This window comes from Telopea speciosissima, chromosome 8 (assembly GCF_018873765.1).
Source record: "Telopea speciosissima isolate NSW1024214 ecotype Mountain lineage chromosome 8, Tspe_v1, whole genome shotgun sequence".
In the NCBI taxonomy this organism is placed as follows: Eukaryota; Viridiplantae; Streptophyta; class Magnoliopsida; order Proteales; family Proteaceae; genus Telopea; species Telopea speciosissima.
Window position 1 is genome coordinate 51,516,039 of NC_057923.1, and position 27,661 is coordinate 51,543,699.

Here is a 27,661-nt window from a genome sequence, read left to right on the forward strand (position 1 = left end):
AGGCTAAATTCTAAAACCAAAGCATGCTGATTCAGGGTTGAAAGCTGATATGATACATCTGAAAATACAGTTAAGAACACAAGAAATAAATTATGTACAAAAAATCTTCAAATACAGAAGTTACCCGATTGGAGCAAGATGGAGTTCCCCTTTCCTTAAGGCTTTGGGCGACATTTCCACTCACTCTTCAAGTATAAATTTATAAAAAATACCCAACCAAATTACTGAGGTAAGATTATTGTTTTTGGTAAGACAAAACTACATTTGCAACTAGCAAAAATAATAAATTTTTTGTAAATCTCATTGTCATAGATCCACTTAAGTTTACCAAGTAATAAAAAACTTTTAAATTTATTATTTATTAAATTAGTATTAGATTATTATTATTGTTACTTATTAACTAATTCCACTCGGTTTGAATATAAAATGATTGTAAGGACGGAAACGTTTGTTGAATGGAAGAAATCCTTAAAATTAAAATCAATGGATGGCTTCATGGTCCCACAAGTCCCAACAACTACCAAGCATGTCATAGTCAATTTGGCCATATAGGAAGACAACTGCTAGCGTAATTCGTTAGTACGCTGCCAGTAAGTGTAAGTGTCCCAGGAGGCCACGGGTTAGACTCTCATGTCTTCACCTTGTGGTTAAGGTACATCTTCTATAAGTATGACTGTATCAGATTCACTCTTCAAGTATGAATGTACAAAATGCATCCCAACCAAACTAATGAGAGGTAGGATTATCTTATTTTGTAAGTTAAAACTACACTTACAACTAACGAAACTAGTGGCTATTTTGCAAAATTCACATAGTCCACCTAGGTTAACAAAAAAAAAAAAAAAAACTTTTAAGATCCACCTTATGACATTATTTGTTAAATTAATAATATATTCTTATTGGTGTTACTTGCTAACTAATTCCATCATGTTCGAATATAAAATGGCAATAATGACTAATACATCCATTGAATGGAGAAAAACCCTTAAAATTGAAATCGATGGACGGCTTCAAGGTCCCACAAGTGCCAACAATTCCCAACCATTTCATGATCAATTTGACCATAACGTTTGACAACTACTAGCACAATTGGTTGGTATCATGCCAATAGAATGAAGGTGTCCCAGGAGTTCACGAGATCAACTCTCCTATCTTTACTTGTGCCTTAAGGCACCCCCTCTTCAAGTGTGAATGTAGAAGATTAATTTCCAGATTCAATCTTCGACAATGAATACAAAAAAATACCCCAACCAAATTATTGAGAATCAAGATTATTTTTACTTACAAATACCGAAAGTAGTGGAATTTTGTAAATCTCACTTTGTCATAGATCCACTTAAATTTACAAGTGGCAAAGAAACTTTTATAATCATTATTTGTTAAATAAATTTTATATTATTATATTATTATTTATTAAATAATTCTAGTATATTTCAATATAAAAGGCCATAAGGATGAACGTGTCAAATGAATGGAAAAACCCTTAAAATTGAATTTGATGGATAACTTCAAGGTCCCCACAAGTCCCAACAACTCCCAAACATGTCATGGTCAAATTGGTTAATAGTAAGATGACAGTTAGTGCAGTTGGTTGTTAACCTGCCAATGAAGTGTAGGTGTCCCAACTCCCAACAGGTCACGGGTTGGATTCTCTTGTCTTCACCATGTGGTTAAGGTCTTCAAGTATGGATGGATTCACTCTTCAACTTCAAGTATGACTTTCAAAAAGTATTACAACCAAATTATTGAGAAGTAAGGTTATTTATTTAATTTTGGTATATTTACAACTAGCCAAAGTTAGTAGCATTTTTGTAAAACTCATATTTCGTAGATACTCCTAAGTTATTCACTAATAAAAACTTTTTTATGATCATTATTTGTTAAATTAATATTACATTATAATTGTTGTTTCCACTCAATATAAAATGTAAGATTTCCATTTAAAAAAAATGTCTATAAAGATTGACAAGTCCATTACACATAAAGAATCCTTAGAATTGAAATCATGAATAATTATCCCCTACAATTCGCGGTCACCTCCAATTCCTCCAATTTCTCTAATAGGGGAGCGGACCCCACCTTGGGCAGTGTTTTCGGGCAAGAGATAGGATGGTCATTTCCGCCCCATGTGAGGAGTTGCAAGAATTGGAGGGGATAACGATTCTCAAATCATTGGATGGCCAAGGTCCCACAAGTCCCAACAATACCAAGCATGCCATAATCAATTTAGCCATATAGGAAAACAACTGCTAGCACTACTAATTATCACCTCCAATTCTTCTAATAGGGGGGAGTGGACCCCACCTCGGGCAGTGTTTTCGGGCAGGTGGTAGGGTGGTCATTTCCGCTCTCATGTAAGGAATTAGAGGAATTAGAGGGGGCAACGAATTGGAGGGGATAACGATTCCTGCTAGCACAGTTGACTGACCTTTTGCCTCGAACTCCATGCTAGCACTGTTGATTGACCTTTTGCCTCGAAGCCCACCTTGGGCAGTGTTTTTGGGGCAGGGGTAGGGTTGTCATTTTTGCTCCCATATGAGGAATTGAAGGGGGCAATGAATTAGATGTGATAACGATTCCTGCCAGCAGAGTTGATTGACCTTTTGCCTCGAACTCCATGCTCCATGCTTTACTAACTGTTTTTTTTTTTTAATAGGTAAACTGTTGTAGTCAAAGCCCATGGGGCATTGGGCTCTTCTCTAGCAAATCACATGTGGCCGAGGTGTCGTTTGAACGACAAGGATGAATGCGCACATTTAAGTGTGGTGCACATGCAATGAAGAAAAGACTATCCAACTCGGATGCGCGCATCCATCCTCGCTGTTAGAAGAATACCTCGGCCACGACCTGTGAGGGTAGGTTGATCGTTCAGCTCGGGGCTGTGTTGGAGAGGAAGTAGATCATGTTATCTGATGGTAAGGCCTAAGGGGAAAATAAATTATTGCATGCGGAGTAATGACAAGTACGATCATACTTTATTGTGCGTGCAGTGTACATTACGGACATGGCCCATCAAATAAAGGGAGAATGTTCTCTATGTCGGGAGCGCAGACTGCGCCCAAATACATGGGGGTTGGTGCAATGACCACCCTGCCCCACTAAGTGGAAGGCCCATGTGTCTGGGCGCAGCCTGCACTGCGGCACAGAGAACATGAGCCCTCAAATAAATTACGAAAATTGTCCAAAACACACACGTCCGGGATCATTTTTCAAGGTGGGACCACATATGTACGGTTATACATCGAGATTCCACCTATTCGTGACACTTGGAAGCGCTCTTGTGATGCCACGTGTCGTGTATAACTGGATTCTTCCCGTTTTCTAATTTTTTTTTGTGGTAAAACAACTGGATTCGTCTCTCTCACTCTCTCGGTCTCTTGGTTCTCTATTATTCTTTAATCCTTTAATCCGTTAATCCGTTAATCTTTAATCCACTAATCTTTAATCTTCCTCTTTCTTATTCAAATCGGATTAAGAACAAAGAAGGCGACGAAGAAGGTAAAACCTAAACGAAATAGAGTTACAGACAGCGATCATTTAAATTGAAATAGAGTTACAGACAACGATCATATAAACATTAGAGAGACGAAATACTGACAATTTTCAAGAAAAAGATTTAGAGCAATGGGGACAGTAGCTTCAAAGAACCCCGGAAGCTTGCATGGCAGCGAAGAGCGAGAAGAGAACATGGACTATTCTGGTGGTCAGCTCTACGTCTCTCTCAGAATGGAGAATTACAAATGTAAAGGCGACCTCATCCCTCACGTTTACGGTTCCGTTCCTCTCGTCGGTTCTTGGGATCCTTCAAAAGCCGTACACACTTTTCTCTCACTTAATTCAGTATTCATCACTTCAATTTTTCTTTTGAAAGTTTTCTCCTGAATTCAGTTTCTCTTGGATATTTTCAGCTCTCAATGGAGCGTGAATCGACTTCAATGTGGGAATTAAGTTTTGTTGTTTCTCCCAACCACGGTAAGCTGTTCCTCTTTCCTTCTTATTTGATTCTGTGTGTGTTTTTTTTGTTTATCGTTCTCTTTAATAATCCTATCGTATGTACCATTTGTGATTGTAGAAACTTTGGATTTCAAGTTTCTTTTGAAGCCAAATTACAGTAATGCGCCTTGTATTGTTGAGGAGGGCCCAAACCGACTCCTCACGAGGGGTACCTTGCAAGGAGATGCCAGGGAGGCTTTGTTCCGATTCAGTGGTGATGAGATACTTGAGTATCGTGTCTTTATCAAAGCTGACAGGCTTTCTCCTTTTGATCTTGCGGCTAGTTGGAGAGCTTATCAAGAGAATTTTCAACCTTCGACTGTTCGTGGGATTCCTGATATTAGCATCAATGCAGCTCCAGAGACGGGTGCTGAGGTAGAACTAGGTTTCCATTTATTTATTCATACATATGAAATTTCAGTTTTCATTGTCTGGAATCTCTAAATTAGTTTTCCTTTTGCGTATGTTACTTGCTGATATGCATCGTGCTATCCTAATTATTATTCGCCCATGAATAAAGTGCAATGAAACTCAATTTTATTGGGAACAGTTTCTGAACCGAGGAATCATTTTTTTTTGACACTTTTCAATTAATTCTTACTTTGATATAAGTAGCACACTTGGTCTTGAAGTCACTGAACTTAGAAGTTATCGACTATCTTCCACAAGACTTATCAAAATTTTTTTTTTTTTTTAATACAAGACTTATCAGTTATGCTATGACGAAAGGAAGGAAATAAATTGGAACACATTTGGATTAAAAGACCAGATAAAATACATTGTTTCAATGGTTGATGTTGTTTGCTGCAACACTTTGTCCATCATGTCGTTAATGTATTATTAAGTATTGTTCTTATATGTCCAACTTCAGTTAATCATGCAATGCACTTGTTAGCTGCCAAGTGGAATCATATCCATTGAGTTTGTCTCCACATGGCCATTGTTTTCACTACTGTTTTGTCTGTGAATGCGCTCTTGCCTTGACAGTGTAGTCTTAACATAATTTGTTCTTAAAAAGTAGAAACCGTTTTATCTTTTTTTTTTTTTTGGGAGGGGGGGGGGGGATGGGCTTCTAGTGAGAAAGTTGAGGGGTCATATCCTATCTTCAATCTATAAACAATGCCTAGAAGTTGATGAACTATACTCATTGAAACTGAAAGGCATTCTCAAATATTTTGATTTTCTATCCTGCTGATCACTCCTATATAAGTAAGAAAGATGCTGAAATGCAAGATCAATGATAAAAGGGTTACCAGCAGATTGAACAGAGAAGGAGACTCTCCTCTTCTCGCTTATAAGTTTCGTTTTTGGTATTCAACTCTGTGTTTCTCTGCTAAAGGACGTTACTGCTCTGTTGTTTTTGTCTGTCCTTCTCAAGGTTATCTTGTTTATGTCGAAAAGAGTGCTTAGGTGGATCCAGTTTCTTTTTTGTGGGAATGTTGGTTGTTGGTGTTTGTTCAGAAGACCCACTTCTGACCATAGCTCTGATACCTATTGATGGGTTCCTCGAAGCCTTAGATGATAGGTTTCAAAAATCCCAAATCATCCAGAACTGCAGTGAAGTAGCAAAGACCAGATTTGAGAGAAATTAAAACTAAGAATCAACAACTCAAATGACCCTAAATTTCTGGTTGAAGATCAGAACTAAGGAGGGGAACAACTCTGCAAAATATTATTCTGATATGATAGTCTGATCTGGTTCGATAGAAGTATCCTATTTAAAATAAGATTCTTGGAACAGAATTCTGAAACTGAATACCGATAGCAGATTATAAAGTACTCAAATCAGCAACCAAAAGTGTATCAAAAAATCAACAAATTCAGTAATAGTAATAGGATGCCAATCTGAAATAGGGAAACCAAATTTGATCTCTAAAATGCTGAAACTGAGAATCCAACCTGAAGTCAAGGTTTTAGGTCTCGGTTTCGCCCCTGGTTTCGCCAGGCCACAAAATCGAGTTCTACCGAGATCTCGGCGAGTTGGTGTATTTTTTCCTGTCTTGACTCGGTGGTGGGTTTCGGTGGCCATATGGCCAAGATAGGTCCTGAAACTTGACATCCACCCTATTTTAGGCCTTCTAAACACAATGGAAACATTAGTTTTTACAATTCAAACCCAAAATGGTACTTTGGCTTTGGATCCTAGGTTGGTGCTTGGTAGTCTATGGCGTAGGTGAGCTCTACCCTATGCTATTCAACAGAATTTTTAGAACACATAATTAAAGTAGAGGTGTGAAACAACTTAATTAAGCTGTAGGAAGTAAAAAGCATCAAACCATAAACCATATAAGCATTAGGCATCATATTCATAATCATACATGGTGATTATGAATATGATCAAGCTGTCCGACACTCCTTTGTTAATAATTGTTAGTGTAACAATGTAGAGAACTAAATAGAAAATAGAGAAGACTGACGTGAAGAGAGAAGAGAGACAAAATAATGGAGAAGAAGTAACCCAACGATAGAATCAGTGTGTATTCTATCCCTGACCTCCAATATTTATTTATTATGTTCAGTTGCATCAAATAGAGTCTAAATGGAACTCCTACTTAGAGTACAAGTCAAGTCATATACCAATAAGGAAACTAAATAAATCCTAACAAGGAAACTAAACTAAGACTTGCAACTACACCATGATAGGGACACTCCTCCTATCGTTAGTAGTCTTTAACACTCCCCCTCAAGCTGGAGTATACTTATATCAAAAGGCTCTAGCTTGGAACAACAAGAACAGATATTAAGAGCAACATCAGTCTTGAGGATAACAGTAGTGGTAGACACCAGTGAGCACAAGGAGAACTTCATTCAGGTAGCAGTATCAACTCAAGCACATCAACCATCAGCAATTTCAGTAGATAATAATTTTCGTGTCGAATCCAATCAACAACGAGCAAAATAGGTGGTAGTGAACATGAACCGCAATCTACAATATTATAGCAGCAACAACAATATCAATGGCATTTCTCAAAGAAGGGCGGTAGTAGTAAGTAGTCATCTTCTCAAAGAGAGATAAAACTGCAGCATCCAACGGCTACACCATAAGCGGCAGGTAGTAGGTAGTAATTTTCCCAAAGAAAAATAAAATGCAGCATCCAACGACTACATCAAAAGCACTTCTCAAGGAAGGCAGGTAGTAAATAGTATTCTGCTCAAACAAAGGCAGATGTAGAGCCCCAAACAGAGGTCTCAAATGAAAACTTTAATGATAAATTGGCGGTATAGGTTATTGCGGACTAGACAGCATCAGGTTGCTGTAGACCAAATAAACAATATAGCTTACTGTGGACCATATAGGCAGTATAGGTTACTACGGACTAAACAACATCAGGTTGTTGTAGACCAAATAAGTATGAATTGTTGCTGAATAAATAAAATTGTTGCTGAGGACACAAACAAGTAAATAATAGTAATCTTCAAATAAAAATAGTCTTGAGCCATGATAGAATTGTGGGCCAAGAGACATGGGGAACATGATTGAAATGGGACATGGGTGACACAGTAGACATGATTGACATGAGTTAAATAACAAATAAAGTAACAGATTGAGGAACAAACACTTGTTCCTCACAAAACCAGCGGAAAGAAACAAATGGGATAGACTTGGATGCAAAGGAAAATATAAGACTACAAAATAAAACATAAAGAGGATAATATAGGAAATAAAAAGAAAAAGACAGGTAAAGTAAGGTACGAAGTTCATCTTCTTCCTTTCGTAAAACCAAAATTAGCAGAGGTGGTGGTAACCAAGGAATCCTCAACGAAAAATATGGCAGGAATTAGGAATTGGAGTATTCTTCAATTTTTGACCAAGAGAGAAAGTTTCAAGGGCAGTGAAACCATAGCGGTGATCTGAAACCAAGTTCCAAGGGGTAGCGGCAGAAGCAAACATGGACAACCATATACTACAATCGACTTCTTTAGAATCGATTCCAGCGGCAACATGATGCAGAGCTGTAGCACTACTCCCGCAAGAAGAAGAAGAATAAGAAGCTGTTGCGCAAGTAGAATTGTTAGTAGTATTAGTGGTGGATCCATGCTTAGTTTTCTTAAGTGTTTTTTTTTTAATGTTTTTAAATTGAACTGGCCCAAACTGGTTGAACCAGTCGTTCAATTTAAGTGACTTGAGTCACCCCTTTTTTATTTATGTAATTTTTCTTTTTTCTTTGGGTCCACACCACACTCCCACGATTTAGAGAGGAGTGTGGATTAGTTAAGTCGGCTTGGGGTTATTTAGACTCCTAGGCTGAGTAGATGTAAGACTGTTAAGCCATATTTAAATCAATACAATTCGTGGAGCTCATTACTTTCCACTTTTGAATTCAAATTGCTTGTGTAAGCTGCTGCTGCTTCTCTTCCACTGTGAAGATTGCTTTGTGTATGATCAAAGCAGGTGGGATTGGTGTGTGATCCAATCGACACCTTGCGGTGTGAAGCCTAGGTGGTTCGTACAAGCTCTCCTTCAAGTTTTCCTTTGCAAGATTCAATTTTTATTTAAGGTTCTGCTGCTGCCGGTCATTCTCTGCAACTACAAGTAAGTCTTAGACATCCCCAACCTCATACTTCTTCTTCAAAACCCTCTACAGCCCAACCTTAATTTTCCCCTTTTGTTTTGTTCAAATTCCCATAACCTAATTCACTCACAGACCTAACCCACCATCAGAATCACTTCAAATTCAAACCACAACAATCCCCAATACATCTCTTCCACTCGATCTACACCTCTGCCCCATCCACTCCTCAAAACCCTATATTCCCCAACTCCCATTAATTCCGAAAACCCTAATTTACAACCCAGCATCATCCAACCATTATTTGACCTCCATACCTTGGTCGCGTGACCTTCTCTACATCTAGAGAATTCGACCTGAAGCCCTTGCTCGAATTCCCCCTCTAAACCCTAGATTCTCTCACTTCACTTTTTAAAAACCCGAAACCCAAAACCCTAACTTGCTGCCATTTAAGTTTTCACTCTTCCGCTTATCAAACCATTACTGGACCTTCCCTGAAAGACTCCCCTACACCTGCCTAGCATAACCAACGCTTCAAACCCTAACTTAACCCTAACCCTAATTTTGACCTAATTCCATATTTTACACCAATCAGACTGCCTGTTCATAGCAGATCCTGTAGTACTGGTTCCTAGTGGGTCTTCTACCTGCTTAGGAGTACATTAAGTGGTATCAGAGCCATGGATGAACACGGTAGACCATTACTGCCAGCAGCAACTGACCCTATGGCTGCTATGTTTGAGCTGTTTAAGAAATTCACTGCTGAACAGAAGGCTATATCTGAAGAGATAAGGGTTGAATAGAGGACTAGCAAAGAAAGACTGCAAATCATTGAGCAACGACAGGTTACTCCTGTTAGAAACAGCAATTTGCCAGTGGAAGAGTACAAATATCAGGTGCAATCCCAAGTCCACCGACCTCATCGAAGAGAAAGGGGAAGACAGGGACAGATACAAGGATGACAGGGACAGGCATAGAGAAGACAGAAATAGAGAAGACAAATATAGAGAGGACAGGTATAGAGACGACAGAGAAGGTAGAGATCGACTGAGAACTCTAGAGATCCGAATGAGTTTTGAAGACCATATTAGGTCTTACTTTAATGCTGATAATGGTGCTCCTCGTCGAAGATATGTTGATGTTCAGAAGGTCAAGATGGAATTAAAGGAATTCAATGGCAACCATGAACCCTAGGTATTTTACGATTGGTGAGCTGCATTGGATGACTACTTTGATTGGTTTGATTTACCTGAAGATAGAAAAATCAAACTAGCACATACCAAGCTAGTGGGTTCTGCCCGTGAGTGGTCGAGAACTACTAAGGGTCATAAAGCATGAGTTGAGGAAGAAATATCTGCCCAGGCATTTTAGGGCACAATTGCAAGATCAGCTGAACACCCTATGCCAAGAGAACATGATAGTGGCTGAATACATGCAAAATTTGACTCACTTTCTTCTCGTACTGGTATTAGAGAGAATGAGATTCAGGTATTGTCACGTTTCTGTTTGGGTTTAATATATGACATCAACAAGGCCATTGGTGTTGCAGATGTTTTGAATGTTAGGGACTGCTTTGAGAAAGCTCTTAAGGCTGAAGAGCTATTGGCACCTCCAGGTAAACGGTTCGGTACTCTTGCTGTCGATGGCAAGAAAAACTTTCCAACACCCAAACCTTTTACTACCGGCTCTAGTGCTGGACCTTCACATCCTGCCCCTCCCCTACGGGTTGACAACAAAGGCAAAGCACCTATGGTAGGTACAGACAAAGTCCAATATTTCCACTGCCAGGATATGGGACATTATGCTAAAGACTGCCCCTATTTTAGAAAGCCTATTGCTGTTGCTGAGAAGGAAGAAACAGCGGAAGAAGATGATGGTTTGCATCCATAACCCTCCAGACAAAGGAGATTATGAGGCTGGATATTTTGATGATATGCTTGATGAGGAGGATACCTATGAAGTCCATGTATTTACAAGAGTTTTGGTGGCTGAAACCAAAGGAGAAGACTGGTGACACACTTGCATCTTTTTCACTCGCATGCGTTCAAGAGATCACAACGCCTAGGTAATTGTTGATAGTGGTAGTTGTGTTAACGTGGGTTCTGAATATTTTGTGAAGAAGGCTGGGTTGAAGATTGAAAAACACCCACAACCCTATAAGGTACCTCTTTTGAATGGCAACAAGATGGAGGTAGACCAGTGCTGTTCTGTACCTTTACATCTTCATCCCTATTCAGAGGATATATGGTGCGATGTGATTCCCATGAGGATGACAGATGTACTATTGGGAAGGCCTTGGTTATATGACAATGATGTTACCATCGGTGGAATGAAGAATCATTGCATATTTTAACATAAGGGGTAGCAAACAGTGTTCCACCCTTTGAATTTGCCTGCTGAAATGCGCAAAATGCAGTCCTTGCGCAACAATTAAAGGGGGACAGATTATGGGAAGAAGCTACTTGCTGTTCCACAAAAGGAATTTGTGAAAACCAGCAAGGATTCTGGTCTGCTTTTGGCCTTGGTTACCAAAGAAGTAACTCCACAGCCAGCAGTGACACTTTCTCCCATCATCAAGGAGCTGCTGTCTAACTTTTCAGATGTGATTCCGGAGGAGCTTCTAGATGAATTATTGAAGAAAGGGTTCATTCAAGAGAGCCTCAGCCCTTGTACTTTTCCAGCCTTATTGACACCCAAGAAAGGTGGTTTTTGGCGTATGTGTGTAGACAACAAAGCTATCAACAAAATTACTATCAAGTACAGGTTCCCAATTCCAAGACTTGATGATATGCTAGACATGCTGTCCGGCTCTAAGATCTTTTTGAAAATCGATCTACGGAGTGGGTACCATCAGATTCGTGTCCGGCCCGGAGACGAATGGAAGACTACATTCAAGATCAAGGATGGCTTGTTCGAATGGAAGGTTATGTCATTTGGTCTGACTAACGCACAAAGCACTTTTATAAGAGTGATGATACAGGTACTCTGTCCTTTCCTTGGTAAATTTCTGGTTGTTTATTTTGATGACATTTTGGTGTATAGTAAGCATCTAAATGAACACATTGACCACTTGAAGCAAGTGTTGAGAGTGCTAAGGCAGGAGAAGTTGTTTATTAATCTCAATAAGCGTTCATTCATGTTGCCCAAGGTTATATTCCTTGGTTTCATTGTGTCCTCTAAGGGTGTAGAAGCTGATCCGGAGAAGAGCTGGGTGGTGCAAGAAGACAATGGAGTCGAGTCATCAAAGCTTTGTTCTTATAGCTTTCCAACAAATCCAAGATTGCTTAAATCTGATTTATATTGAAGGAGTTATGTTCTGGTCAAAGTTAATTTGGTGTGCGCGAATGTTATCAAAATGGCTCTGATTGAAAATAATTATTTAGACATCCTAAACGAATGGATATTTTACCGCACTTTTGGTTTTTAGCAATGTTTTACCATGTTGAGTTTTTTGGAATTTTTAGATTGGAGAAAAACCCCAACATTTAAACTTTGAAAATTGCACCTACCGCTGAAAATCCAATTTTTGTTCCTGATTGACCTTAGGGGTTGACTTTTTATCCTTTTAGAATTTGATTTCTTAACTATTTTTATTGGATTTAAATAGGGGGGTATTTGCTTATTTTATGAATAATATCTTAAGTAAATAAAAATCATTTACTTAAATGATATTAGGCATAAATAAGTGTTTGTTATGGTTTTTGGCATAAATAACTGTCTGTCCTAGTTTCGACCCAAGTTTCCTCAAGTTTCGATGGGCATGAGTGTCGAAACTTGTGCAATATGGGTTGTTTCGATTGAAACAAGTTAAAACTGGTCAAAACCAGTGATTTTTTTTAACTCCAGCCACATCTCATCTCGGTTTCGCAATTCGACAGGTTTCGACCGAGTTCTGTTTCCATGCATGTGCCCAATTTTGCTACTAAGCTCCTAGTAGCCTTACTATGGATTTTTTTTGGATGGATGAAAAAAATATATTAATGAAGCACAGAGAACCTTTTCCCCAAAAAAATAAAGGGGAAAGAACATGGAAGAATACAAGGAGAAAGCTCCACAATAAAACAATGGACAAACCTACAGCCTAATCAAGCTGAAGGGAGACCACCCAAAGAGGAACAAAGGACAACATCAGACCCAAACAACCAATCACCTGTTTATAAGTTGACCTTCTTCCCATTAGGATTATAGGGAGGCTTGGGAGGAATTACCTAGCTCCCGTTTTGATTCTTGAAAGCTAAGGAAAGACTCTCTCAATCCAAAAAGGCACCATTAGATCAATTAATCCCCTACCATTTGACGATAAATGCACTGTCATCTAGACTAGGAGGAGTGATCACCACGTCCCCATTCGGATTATCAATTGGCACGTGATGCGCCGACTCGGATTAAGAATGCAGATGAGTCAACGAAGCTTGCAAAGGACCTCCCAACATGGCGGCCATCTGAACACATCCATCGATTCGACTTCAAGACAATTTGAATATTATTGCCTCCCTCTCCAGGGGGTTCAGTGGAATACGAGGAGCAATCCTTTTCATTGTTCTCTCTCATGCTTCTTAATGCATTGGATGCCTGATGGTGTGGCAGAACATGAGTCAGGGGCTGTACTTGACTAGGAGACTCAATAGGTCCCAATTGTCTAATCTCCTCCAAAGACTCCAAAATAGCAAAGCTATTTGAAGTCAACAACGATTGACTTGAAGGAGCTAGCATGTCACTAATGCCTACTCTATAGGATCTTTCATCAACATGGAAATTCATGGGAAGACTACCAATAGGGTCCTCAGTTTGCAAGTTGACCAAAGGTAGTGTAGCAGTAGACTTCTCTTGGAAAGCTAACTCCTCCTACAGCTCTGGCACCATAATTGGATCTTGCCGCCGCAATTCTTGAGAACTTACACACAAAGGAGCCTGGGTAGCACCACCTTCATGTTCGGAAGGCCCAAGCGAGCAGCTCTCGGCTATATGACCAGCCTCTCTCCCGTCTGAATCCCTCCGCTTAGTTTTCCAAATTCCAACGGCCTTGGACTTACTTCACTGGAATATGGGAAGAACCAGACTTGCAAGCCCCAAAGGAGTGCCCAAACACATGGCAGCTACTACAAGCAGGCAACTCCCATTCATAACTCACATATTGGTGAAAGAAAACCCCTCATTGTCTTCAACTTGAACGGCATCTGGTAGTTGCGTGTCCACATAAACCTCTATACAGATGCGAGCATAGGCCAGCCGATCTTAAGCTTTAGTTTTCTAGTCTGAGCACAACAGAACTCTTATCACGGACCCAATAGCACTCAAACCTTGCTCTCCCTATAGATGGAATGGTAATCCCGAAAGACTTAACCAAATCGGTAGTGTGGTTAAGTTAATCTTATGCAATGGGGTGTTTCTCTCCCATTGACGGAGGAGAGAAAACGATTGGCCTTGCTAGGGATTTGAATTGCAGAATAACCTTTTTCCCGTCCCTTTCTATTTTACAGGACTTGGTGACGGAGAAAACGATTGGCAGTGGTAAAGTGGTCAATGGCTTATACTTGCTCGATTCTGCAGACTCCTCTTCCTCAGTGTTGACGACTCAAGCTCCTCTTCGTTCTTCTGAAGTTGCCCTGGCTGATTTATGTAGATGGCATCACTGTCTGTGTCATCCACCTCTTGGGTCTTGGCAAAGATTTTTCTTGATTTATTTAGTAAATATAACCCTAACCAATTTTTTTTTTTTTTTTTGTGATACTTGCATTTTTGCAAAGCAAACCGGTTCGGTCTATCCTCCTTTTGATAATGTTAGTTTGGAACCTTTTCATTCAATTCATTTTGATATGTGGGGCCCTGCCCAGTATGTTTTTGTTACTGGATACCAATGGTTTGTTAAGTTTATTGATTGCGATACACGGGTTACTTGGATCTACCTGTTGCGCCAGAAGAGTGACGTTTTCCGCTGTTTCCAACTCTTTCACCAAATGGTTAAGATCTAGTTTGATGCCAAGATTAAAATTCTTCGGACAAATAATGGGCATGAATATGTCGATATGTCTTTGCAAAATTATTTTGGTGACAGTGGCATTATTCATTAGACAAGCTGTGTGGACACCCCTACTCAAAACGGCGTGACTAAACGCAAGAATTGACATTTATTGGAGGTTGCATGTTCATTGATGTTTTAAATGAACATCCCTTTCCTTATTGGAGCAAGGCTGTCCTCACGGTTGAATACCTCATTAATCGGATGCCTTCTCGAGTTCTGAACTCTCACTGCCCCTTGGAGCTGCTTACGGGTTCCCGTAATTTTATTGTGCCTCTGAAGGTATTTGGTTGTGTGTGCTTTGCCCGTAATCATCACCAACATGGTAAACTTGATCCTCGTGGCATCCGCTGCATTTTCCTTGGTTACTTGGCGACTCAAAATGGGTATAAATGCTATCATCCACCCTCTTGCCACATGTTTATCTCTATGGACGTGGTGTTTCGTGAGAATGAAGCTTTTTTCCCATTGTCACACCTCTTCAGGGGGAGTCCTCTTCACAAGAAGATGTGCTTTTGATTGCTCCAATTTTAGATATGGAAGAAAGACATTGTTCCGGTTCAGAGGGAGCAGTGGGAGAATTTGGTTTAGGGGGATTGCCCATGGCTCTTGTCCAAGATAAGCCCACAGTTCCTTTGAAGGTTTTTGTTCACACAGTCTAAAAGGCAGCAAGATGAAGCCACCACCACTACCAATGTGCCACTTCAATCGTCGCCTCCTGATCCAAGTTCTCCCATAAAATCTCCAAAGTCTTCTCCTATTTCTGATCCTATACTTGATTTACCTATTGCCATCCGTAAACCTGTTAGAATTGGCACTTTACACCCTATTTCCAATTTAGTCTCCTATGAATCTCTTTCTCCTTCTTTTCATGCTTTTGTTTCCTCTTTGTCATCCATTTCTATTCCTAAGCACTGGCAGGAAACTTTGGCAGATTCAAATTGGAAGGCTGCTATAGTAGAAGAGATGAGAGCACTTGGAAAAAATGAGACATGGTACTTAGTCACTCTTCCTTCGGGGAAGAAACCTGTGGGATGCAAATGGGTGTTCACTGTGAAGCAGAAGATGGATGGTACTGTTGATAGATACAAGGCTTGATCAAGGTTCAAGAACTTGGTTTCGGTACAGGTTTCTCCTAGCCAAAAAACTGAGTTGGGCCGAGATCTTGGTAAGTTGGTGTAAATTTTTTTTTTGAACTCGAAAGCTGGTTTTGGTGGGTTTTAGACCTAGTTTGGGCCTGAAACTTGGTACTCAACCTATTTTAGGCCATTTAAACACAATGGCACTATCAGATTTTGCAAAAACAAAGTCCAAATAGGAGTTTCACTTCACCCTAGGTTGGTAGGCGATGATGTACTAATATGCCCTATTCTACACATAATTTAGTAATTGAAAGCAATCAAATCATACAATTAATATAAAACAACTTAAATAAACATTACAAATGTAAAAGTGTACAATACATCAGTCTTAAGATATTGCATATATCTCTTTCATAAACCACCGTCGAAAATCCTCAAAATCAGGTCAAACGCACACTTCTTTGTCGAGTTAACCGAGACAGTCGAGTTCTGGAGAGATCTTGACTGTCTCGGTCTAGATATGTACATTATAAAGGTAAGTTTTGTCCAAATTTGGGTTGGACCGAGATCTCGATCGAGTTAGGGTAATATTTCATTTCGCCTGAAGTCTCGTCTCGCTTTTTTCAAAAAGAGAGATGTTACCGAGATCTCGGCATGTTCTTGAACTATGGGCTCGATTGGTTGCCAAGGGCTTCATCCAGACATTTGGCATAGATTTTCAAGAAACCTTTGCTCTTGTAGCCAAGTTAAACACTGTTGCGGAATTCTCTCATGTGCGGTTAACTTGGGATGGGAGCTGCAACAACTGGACGTAAAAAATGCGTTCCTTCATGGGGAACTTGAGGAGGAATTATAAATGAATGTCCCTCCTTGATTATCTAGTCCAAAAACTCATGGCAAGGTCTGCAAGTTAAAGCGAATTGTATGGGTTGAAACAATCATCTAGAGCGTGGTTTGGGCGCTTTCATAAACCTATGATGTCTGCAGGTTACGAGTAATGCTGATCATACTCTATTCATCAAGAAGAATGGTGAGCTGATTGCTGTTCTTATTGTGTATGTTGATGACATCGTGATTATAGGAAGTGACAACAGTGAGATAGACCAGTTGAAGTCCTTTCTAGGTACTGAATTGGAGATTAAAGATCTGGGAAAGCTACGCTACTTCCTTGGGATTGAGGTTGCACGATCAGATCAAGGTATTTTCCTTTCTCAGTGGAAGTGTACACTCAATCTTTTGACTGACACTGGGATGTTAGGGTGCAAACCAGCAGATACCCCCTATAGGCAAATTTTCATCTCAAGCAAAAGGATGGTGTACCTGTGAATAAAGGGGGATATCAGAGATTGGTTGGGAGATTAATTATCTCTCCTATACTAGGCTCGATATTGCATATGCTGTTAGTATGGTTAGCCAATATATACATGATCCCTTCTCGGGTCATTTGGAAGCTGTTTATAGGATCTTGCGGTACCTAAAGCCTACTCCAGGTTGAGGGGTTCTTTTTTCTTCTCATGATCATCTGCACCTTGAAGCTTACACTGATGCTGATTGGGCTGGTTCTCTTGATGATAGACGTTCCATCTCCGGATACTGTACTTTGGTTGGTGGAAATCTGTTACTTGGCGCAACAAGAAGTAGGCAGTGGTTGCTTGTTCTAGTGCAGAGGCTGAGTTTAGGGCTGTGGCCCATGGTATTTGTGAACTTATTTGGCTTCAAGGTCTTCTCCAACATCTGTGTGTCTCTGTTTAGCTTCCCATGCAACTCATTTGTGATAGCAAATCAGCCATCAGTATTGCACATAACCTAATTCAGCAAGATCGGACAAAACATATTGAGATTGATTGTCACTTCATCAAGGAGAAGTTAAAACAAGGGATCATTTGTGTTCCCTTTATCACTTCCACAGAGCGATTGGCAGACGTGTTCACTAAAGGCCTATCTAGTAGAGTTTTTCATCCAATTATTTCCAAGTTGGGCTTGATTGACATCTATGCACCAACTTGAGGGGGAGTGTTGTAATTTGGGGTACAGAGGTATTTTGTCTTATTTTATCCCTTAGGGGTATTCTTGTACTTGTGCCTATTTTAGAACATTCTCTAGTCTATTATAAATAATGTGGGTTGTGGACATATTGTCACAAGTCATTATTCTCTAATTCTTTAAGAATCAATGTGTATTCAATTTTTATTTATAATGTTTAGTTACATCAAATAGAGTCTAAATAGAACTCCTACTTAGAGTACAACTCAAGTCATAAACCAATAAGGAAACTAAATAAATCCTAACAAGGAAACTAAACTAAGACTCACAACTACACAACGAGAGGGACACTCCCCCTATCGTGGGTAGTCTTTAACACTTAGAAACTTGGAAAGAGACATAGATTTAACAAATATAAGTGTAGGTGTGTACCACGTCCTACCATTTGAGAGTAGCTAGTATTGAAACGAGTGTCGGGCCGGATCATCAAAATGACCATGTTGTTGTTGTCAAATCAAACTTGTGTCAAGTCCTACCATTTAGGTATTTTTGTACCTGAAACTGTTCTTGAGATGCAATGCAGCTCCCTCTCTTGATGTTGAAGCTTCAATCTTGAATCTCCAAACTTTAATCTTCAGTTGATGTGAGATTTGCCAAAAAAAAGCACCAAATCCCTCTTGGAGGTGTTTTTCCTTCACAGCAGAGTGAGAGAGGTGAAATTTTGAGTTAAAGTTGAAATCTCGCCGAGACAGTGCCTTTTTATAGCCTTGGTTTGGTCTGGTTTGACTCGAGATCGAGATATAACCCGAGATCTCGGTGAGATACTGAGATCTTGCACAAATCATGTATCACTTCCGTCTCGTCTTTTTTATTGGTAAATAAGTATATCACCGAACCTCAAGAGGGGGCAGGGAAGAAGGAACCAAAGGACCAATGTACAAGAGGGAAAGGAAAACAAAGGGGGAGGGGGGCGATCCTCCAGCCTACACAAAGGAGGAGGACCGCAAAAGGGCAGTATCAAGGCCCCAAAAAGTTAAAATGTGTCTGTTCCTAGGGTTGTCCGAGAAGGGCCTCTGACGGATACAGCTGATCTTGGAGGATACATCGAAGGAGATGACTTTCCAAATCACATCGAAAGATCTAGAGTTGGAAGTCCATCTTCTGAGATTCCTCTCCATCCAGATATGGTGAATAGCGGCGCTAAATACCAACTTCCCTATAGTGTCACAAGTGTTGTTCCTTGCAAAGGTTTTGAGCAGCCAAAGCCATTCACGGTCAAAACACCTGATCCTTTTGCTTCGCGGCCAGATGGATGATAAGGCCTTTTTCCAAATGGTGGAGGTAAAGGGGCAGTCAAAGAAGAGATGAGGGGTATCTTCACGGCCAATCCAGCAAAGGTTGCAAGAGGGGGAGACTGGTATGGTGTGGTGAACAAGGAAGGCTTGGGTAGGCAGGCAAAGTCTGAGGGCTCTCCAAACAGTTAGGTTGTGGCAGGGAATGTGGCCTTTGAACCAGACTAGGTTGTGCCAGGGGACAGAGGGGCTGGGGTCTCTGGAGAAGTTCCAAGCAGAGGAGGAGGAGAAGATGCCAGAGGGGGAGGGAAGCCAGAGGACCTTATCCACACGGGGGGAGGGGATTTGAGGCAACGGGGGGAGGGTTCCCCAGATTTGAGAGATGAAGTCTGGGTTGAGGGAGGGGTTGGGGGTCCAAGAACCAGAAGAGATGAGGGATGAGACTAGGGTGGCCTTGGGGAGACCAGAGGAGTAGATGGCTCTAGGGCCAAGAAGATTAAAGAGGATACCTAAGGGGTGCCAAGGATCAAGCCAGAGAGAGGTGGAGTTGCCGTCAGCGATGGAGGAGGAGATACCATAGAGGGCCAGAGGGCGGAGGGAGAGGATCTTCCGCCAAATCCAAGTGGAGTCGGCGTGGATGTGGACAGTCCAGATGGAGTCAGATTTGAGGAGATAAGAGCGAACCCAGGAAACCCAGATAGAATCCTGGCGGGAAGAGATTCTCCAGAGGAGCTTGAGGATCCCCGCCGTGTTGGAGTCACGAATGCGGCGGAGGCCAAGACCACCCTCAGATTTGGGAAGACAGATAGATTTCCAGCTCACTGGGTGGAGAAATCTGGGAGTGTCACTACCCTTCCAAAGGAAGGCGCAGAAGATGCGCTCAATGGCCTTGATGATGGATTTAGGGATGCAGAAGATGCCAGTCCAGTAGATGTAGGTAGCTTGGAGGACCGAACGGATACATTCGAGTCTACCAGCGTAAGAGAGGAGCTTGCCTTTCCAAAGCTGGAGACGCTTGCAAATGTTGTCGAGCGTAGGGGTGCAATGGTGGCTCGAGAGCCTGGCAGGGATAAGGGGAAGACCAAGGTAGATGACAGGGAGGGAGCCGATGGAGAAACCTGTCAATAGGCGGAGGGATTCTTTGGAAGAGTCCGAGATGCCAGAGAGAAAGATTTTGGATTTGAGGAGGTTGACATGGAGACCGGAGAGAGATTCAAAGAGATGGAGCGAGTCCATGATTTCCGAGATGGAGGAATGGGACGCCTTAGAGAAGATCATCAGATCATCTGCAAAGGCTAGATGAGAGAGGTTGATATGCTTGCATTTAGGAAGAGGGGAGATGAGGTGGAGATCGGTTTTGGTTTGGAGGCTTGTAGAGAGGACTTCCAGGGCAAGGGAGAAGAGGAAAGGGGAGAGGGGGCATCCTTCATCTCAGGCCGGAGCATTGCGGATAACATCATCCTTTGCTCTGAGATCGTCAGAGGCTTTGACCGCAAATTTCACTCCCCGGCGGCTCTTTTAAAAATTGATCTCCACAAAGCTTTTGATTCCATCCGTTGGGACTTCATCTGTGATGTGCTCTCCCTCATGGGCTTCCCTCCTGTCTTCATCCTCTGGATTTATGCATGCATCTCCTCCCCCTCCTTCTCTGTCCTGGTAAATGGTTCTCCCACTGGCTTTTTCCGCTCCAAAGCCGTCTCGTCTTGAGATTTCATGAAACAGATATTTTTATGAGATCTTGTACTATGCCTGAAGTAGGATTCTAAGAAAACAGCAGCACAATCAAAATTTGAAACCGAGGATCAGTAAAGCATGAGGTACAATTATCGTATGTGTGATCAGATACGAAATTAATGGAGTATTGACAAAGAAAATTTCAGATTTAAACAAATAGGGCATACGAATAAACTGGGAAGAAATTCTGTATACAAACCTAATTTCTAGACTGGATAATGAAGATAAAGAATATTGGAGGAAGGATAGAAAGATATGGACCAAGCTTCACACCTGGAACTAAGTTGGAATCCCACTAACCAGCCTTAGCATCTCAGTAAGTGTTGCTGTTGCATCATACAAAAACAAATTCTGAAGAATATAGGAGGCAAAAAGCCATTCTCAATCATCATTGTAATCGTGAGGTACGGTTTAACCCCTTTACTTCATTATATAGAGTTGAGTATTAATTTTTGTAAACAGCCTTGAGTTTGAATGCTTGAATGACCAAAATTGATCATCCAGGCCCTTTATTTATAATAATCAAAATTACAACTAATCAGAATGGAAGTAGGAATGCCACCCTTGCCTATTCCTATTAGGAATACCTATTCCCACTAGGAATTCCAAATAGAGATCGGCTGAAGGGGAAAAATACATAAAAAGAAATAAAACTAAAAGAGATAAAACTAAAGGACTAAATTACCCCTATCGGGTAAAGTAGCCTATTTTAACACTCCCCCTCAAGTTGGAGCATAAATATCAACCATGCTCAACTTGACAAGAATAGGATGAAAAACCTTCCCACTTAAGCCTTTAATAAACACATTAGCGAGCTGGTCAGCAGATTGCACAAAAGGAACACACACCAGCCCTCCTTCCAACTTCTCTTTAATAAAATGCCTGTCAACCTCCACATGCTTTGTACGATCATGCGAGCAATGCTAATAGCAGCCTTGTTGTCACAATATAACATCATGGGAAAATGAACATGAGTACCAATATCTTGTAATAAACCTTTGAGTCATAACATCTCACAAATACCTTGTGCCATAGCACGAAACTCAGCTTCAGCACTAGACCTTGCCGCTACGTTCTGCTTTTTACTACGCCATGTAACAAGGTTGCCACCAACAAATGAGCAAAAGCAAAAAATGGACTTTCTATCAGAGGAACCAGCCCAATCTGCATCAGTATATGTTTCTACACGAAGATGGCCATTCGGAGACAAAAGAATTCCTTTTCCCGGTGCTGACTTTAAACACCGAAGGATCCGGATAACAGCATCCATGTTAGAGGAATGTGGATCATGCATGAATTGACTGACCATATTTGCAGATACTACTATGTCAGGTCTTGTATGAGACAGATAAATGAGCTTATCAACCAATCTTTGATAGCGACCTTTGTCGACCGGTGTTCCCTCATTTTCTTTAAGTCTGGTAGTAGCATCCATAGGTGTATTAGAAGGATGACACCCTAGCATCCCAATCTCAGTCATAAATCTAGGATGTACTTCCTTTGAGAAAGAAATATGCCTTTAGAAGACCGAGCAACTTTTATCCCTAGAAAGTACTTTAGGTTTCCCAGATCCTTTATTTCAAATTCTTGCCCAAGGTAAGTCTTCAACTGGGTGATCTCATGATTGTCATTTCCGGTCACCACAATATCATCCACATAAACTATGAGGATGGTTACCTTTTCACCATTCTTCTTGATAAATAGGGTATGATCAGCATTGCTTTGCTTATAACGCGCAGAGACCATTGCCTAGTGAAATCGTCCAAACCAAGCACGGGGGGACTATTTTAGCCCATATAAAGCACGCTTCAATTTATAAACTTTCCTGCTAGTTTTATCACAAGAGAAACCTGGTGGAATGTCCATATATACTTCCTCGTCAAATTCTCCATGGATAAAGGCATTGTTCACATCTAATTGTTGTAATTCCCAGCCCAGATTCACTGCACAAGAAAGTAACGCTCTGACGGTGTTTAGCTTTGCAACTGGTGCAAAAGTCTCCTGATAATCGATCCCATAAGTCTGAGTAAATCCCTTTGCAACCAAACGTGCTTTGTATCGATCCACAGTGCCATCTACCTTCTGTTTCACCACAAACACCCACTTACATCCAACTGGTTTCTTTCCTGGAGGAAGAACCACAAACTCCCATGTATCATTCTTTTTTAAGGCTTGCATTTCTTCCATCATTGCTACTTTCCATTTTCCATCTGTTAAAGCTTCCTGCCAATTTTGGGGAATACTAACAGAAGAAAGAGAAGAGACAAATGTACGAGAGGATGGAGAAAGGGAGTCATAAGAGACTACATGAGAAATAGGATGCTGGGTACAAGCCTAAATACATTTACGATGAGCAATAGGTAAATCAGGAGAAGAAGGAGAAGATATGTTACCTGGAGATTGATCTGGTTCTAGGGCCGACAGCTGTGGTGGTGCTGGTGCTGCAGTGGATGGGAGCTGCTTGTATTTGGAATGTCCCCTGTGATAGGTTTTGAGATTAGAGTTGTTAATTTTCTTCTGAAATTCCCTAATAGTTTGCTGGACTGGAGTCATCTCCCCCTGAAGGGACTTGTTACCAATAGGATTTTCAGCATCGTCTAAGTTCTCCCCCTGAGGAAAATCCTGTTGGGCACCAGCAGAGGGAAGAGGGGTGGAAGCAATAGTCGGTTGAGGGGTGGGATCAATAGGTGGTTGGACCCGGGTCTGGGTCTCTACCGGAAGGTCAACCATCACATCTTCACTAAAAGTCTCCCCTTGAAGAGGTGTGAATTGATAATAGGAGAGAGTTTCATGAAAGACAACATCCATACTGGTGAAGGTACGACGTGTAGGAGGATGGTAACACTTATATCCCTTTTGGGATGGAGAATATCCCAAGAAAATATAACGGACCCCATGGGGTTCGAGCTTGCCAGGAGAGCGGGTATCCCGAACATAACAGACACAACCAAAAACTTTAGGTGGGACGACAAAGGAGGAAGAACCCTGCAGTAAAGAAGCAGGGGTGTCAGAGTCAAGGACTTGGGTAGGGACCCTATTGATGAGATAGGCAGCAGGCAGGGACAGAATGGGCAAACAAAATAGCCCAAGTCACCTCAAGGAGGTGGCGATTTTTCCTTTCAGCCACACCATTTTGAGCTGGGGTATCGACACAACTGGTTTGATGGAGTATACCATGGGCAGCAAGGTAGTGTTGGAACTGACCATCCATGTATTCTTTACCATTGTCATTCCTCAATATCTTAAGAGTGGCATTGTATTGGGTTTGAATCATCTTATAAAAATTTTGAAAACAAGAAAAAACTTCACTTTTGTGGTGCATTAAGTAGACCCACGTACCCCTAGAATAACAATCTGTTGGTTGAACCGTGGGTCAGAGAGAGGGAATAAAATAATGGAATGGCTTGTTGTATTGATAGGTAAGCCCCTCTATTTATAATAGAGGGGAAATTACAAATAGTCTAAGCTAGGCGATGTGGGACTAAAACCCACATAGCCAACATAAGCTAAGTACACTTAATAACATAAAAATACCCCAAAAGGACCAGAATACCCCCACGGTATTCTGGAGTGCATATATTCTAACACTCCCCCTCAAGCTGGATTATACTAATATTAAAGAAAGAAGATCCAGCTTGGACTAAAGGAAAAAATAACTCCATAACAATGCTAACACTCCCCCTCAAGTTGGCGCATACAAGGTACTAATGCCCAACTTGAATAAAATGGGAAAATATAAGTTTGTAGCAGAATCCAGCTTTAAGATGAACGCAGCTCCCAAATAAACCTTCAAGAACTTGTAAACTTAGATGTTCAAAACTTGGGCAGACTTGATCAGTAAACTTTCACCAATCTTCAGCAGCTGTCTAGTGATGAATCTTGGACTGATAATCTTGAAGATAAGTGACTAGGGTAGCGAGTAGATGTATCAGGCAGCAGTAAAGAGCAAGAAGCGGAAAAAAAACAACCCAACTGTAGAACCTCATATAGGCAAGCAATAACCAAACATCTTCAAAATTTTAAGACCAACCTCCCCCTTGCGGCAAACTCAACCCAATAACAAAGTAGATACCCATTGGCAATGGTGAAACCTCTGACCTTCTATGTTTTGCACCAAGTGTCCCTACATGTTCTGCTCTCTGCAGTGGCTGCAGGTATACTGTATATAATCCCCCCCTCACGTGTAGTGCACGTGGACATAAGAGAGATGATTTTAGAGATAGGGCAAAACATAACATTCTAGAACTTTTCAATGGCTGCCAAGGGTAATGGAAAAAGAAGAAATGGTAAAGAAGAGAATACCATTAACTTCCAAGGTGGTTATGGGGAATGCCAAAGGTATGTTTTGGGAGGTGGTGAAGGAAAAACAGCAATGGGATAATGAAGTACGGAGCCAATAATGCAACATATAAATTTCCAACCATCTTCAACTGATCAAACAAACACTTTTGATGGAAACTCCTGCAGGGGAGAAACTCCTAACTCCAATATTCAGATCGGATAAGGATACAGATCTGATTTGATGAGAGGAAAGGCTCCATTTTTCAAGGCTTGATCAATCTTCAAACAAGGACGAACAATTGTGCAAAAAACTCCAAGGTATAAACTCCCACATGCTAAACAGTACGAAGATATCTAGACAGCAATGGATTGAAGAAGCTTCAACAAAAATTGGATAAGATCTGAATTAGGGAACAATGCTAGGATTCAAGCTCCAAAGTGAGCCGGATATGTACCAGAAAAGCTCCACATAACTGAATAGGTTCGTAGTTGCAACCAATAATCGTGGAACACACTGTTGTAGTCCCATATAAGCTGATCTCCAGGGTAGCAGATTCGAGTCTTCAATAACGAAAGAAATTCGATCTCCAATAGTAGGAAACTCAGTCACAATAATAGGGTAGCAATAGTCCACATAAAGGCAGCAGTAACATGTCAACCAGTCATGCTTACAGAAGCCAATCAATAACACCAGCCAAGTAGGTATGAAAGCTCAAAATAACCAGCAAATATAAGATAAATAACCAGACAGATCCATAGGTAGTTGAAGCGGCCAGCCTTATAGGAACAAGTAAGAAACATAGGTTGATAATTGGAGAAACCGAGCCATAAGAATGAACCTGAATTTTTCCAAAAAGAACTGATGAATGATGCTGAAATAGGGGCTAAATACTCCTCTGATATTTATAAAACTCTCCTAAAAAAATCAGCAATAGTGGACTGCCCTAACCCTTAGATCGATTATAGTCAGGGTTTTGTAAAAAACCCTGAAAGGGAAGATCGATTGTAGGGAAGGGGGCTTCAACAAAGTGATGATGACTTGTCAAAGGTGATGTCTTCTGGTAATAGATGCTGACCACCATTGCTGGAATGGATCTCCAGTTCGAATAACCAATCTCATTGGTAATTGAGACTTGATCTTCACGTGGGAGAAACACAAAAAAATAGCAGAAAAATAGGGCAGCAGCTATCATGTGCAATAGACCTTCTTCAAGCCAGGAATAGTTGAAGTAAAATGTTCTTCTTGATGGTAGAAACACCTCCAAAAAACTCCAATAGCAGCAATTAACCCTAACCCTAAAATCGATATTTGTCAGGGTTTTGAAAAAACCCTGAAAAGAAGGATCGATTGGGGTTAGGGGTCTTCAAACACTTGGAAAGAGGCTGAAATTGAGGTCGAGTGATCCTTGTAGGTGGAGTAATCATCCCTCAAAAAGGCAGTAAGAACTCAAACCTGTAAGGCTAATGTCGATTTGAGTTAGGGTTTTAACAGGGAACCATAAAAGGCAGGATGAGAAGATTTTGCTGTAGAGACAGATCCAGCCATCAGATTGTGTTCAAACCAAGGTTTAATATTTCGCGATATCTCGGTATCTCGGGCCTACCGAGATATTCGAGATACCCGAGATATCGCGAAATATGACCGAAATATTGCATTTTTTTTGCAATATTTCGGGGGTCTATCTCGGGGGGTATTTGGCCATATCTAGGCTTGAAATTTCATGGACAGCCTTATTTAAGCTTAATAAACACATTTAAACCATAAAATGGTAAAAATGTGAATTCAAATTGGTGTTTTGGGCTTGCACCCTTGATTGACATACGGTCGCCGACCCTAATGTATAAATAGTTAAATACACATAGATTAGGCAGTTAATATTTAATAATAGTATTTAACTTCATTACATATCAAGTTAAAGCCAATACACATTGATGAGTACCATGATTCTCATAAACTCCATAATATTCAATAACTCGCTTAAAGCCTTAAAGGCAATACACTAAGTGTCAAAGTTAGTAAGTCACAAGACTCGCAACTCGCAAGTCATAACTCACAAGTTCATAGATCAAGGAAATCACAACTTAAGCTACAAATTACAAGTGCTAAACTGCTAATAGTAGTTGCTGTGCCTCCCTGGATCAATCCCACTCATGCCTCGCTGGAGTCGACGTCCATTGCTCTCTGTTTGAAGGACATATGTGGACCACGGTATAGAATCGGAGAAGAAACGAGTGTAGTCATCCACAAGTGTCACGTAAATGGAATCATCAACATACTGTAGGTAACCTATCCTGGGATATAAACTAGGGTTACCAATCGATCCAGTCCGTGAAGAAGATGATCCACTGTGATATGATGTTGGCGCCGGCACAAGAGGCGATGGCATTGGCTGCATGTATGGCTGGTGAGGTTGGTAGCTAGGTCCGCTAGGGTATGCAAAGATGTTATCTACAAAAGATGATCCAGTATGTCCCTGGGACTGGGAGTAGTCATAGTCCCCTACCCCACTAAATCGCCCATATGATGATGATCCATATCCATATCCACCGTAAGGTTGTGATGCACCATAATCCGATGCCAATGGAGTGGTATGTGCGTCAAAAGATGGGGCACGCCAATGTCGGTCAGTCCTCCCTCCCTATCATCCATACTCAAACCACCAACAGAGCTAGATAGGTTATCAATGTCCATGTGATCAGGTTGCAACTGTGTTTGTCGACCCCTACGCTTCCTGTTGTATGTATGTAGGGGGCCTCTCGAGGGTG

General features: G+C 40.9%; 1 protein-coding gene across 3 annotated transcripts in view; it reads left to right on the top strand.

The window, feature by feature from the left end:
* The first annotated feature begins 3,530 nt into the window (after positions 1-3,530).
* LOC122671707 (6-phosphofructo-2-kinase/fructose-2,6-bisphosphatase-like) overlaps positions 3,531-27,661 on the top strand; it is a 146,557-nt gene continuing 122,426 nt past the window's right edge. For 2 of the 3 annotated variants that reach the window (XM_043869087.1, XM_043869088.1), the window contains exons 1-3: positions 3,531-3,813; positions 3,909-3,972; positions 4,073-4,368. In XM_043869087.1, the coding sequence (XP_043725022.1) occupies positions 3,625-3,813; positions 3,909-3,972; positions 4,073-4,368 (549 nt within the window). In that variant the 5' untranslated portion in view covers positions 3,531-3,624. The remainder of the gene's footprint in view (positions 3,814-3,908; positions 3,973-4,072; positions 4,369-27,661) is intronic. The other variant, XM_043869089.1, reaches the window with a different exon arrangement.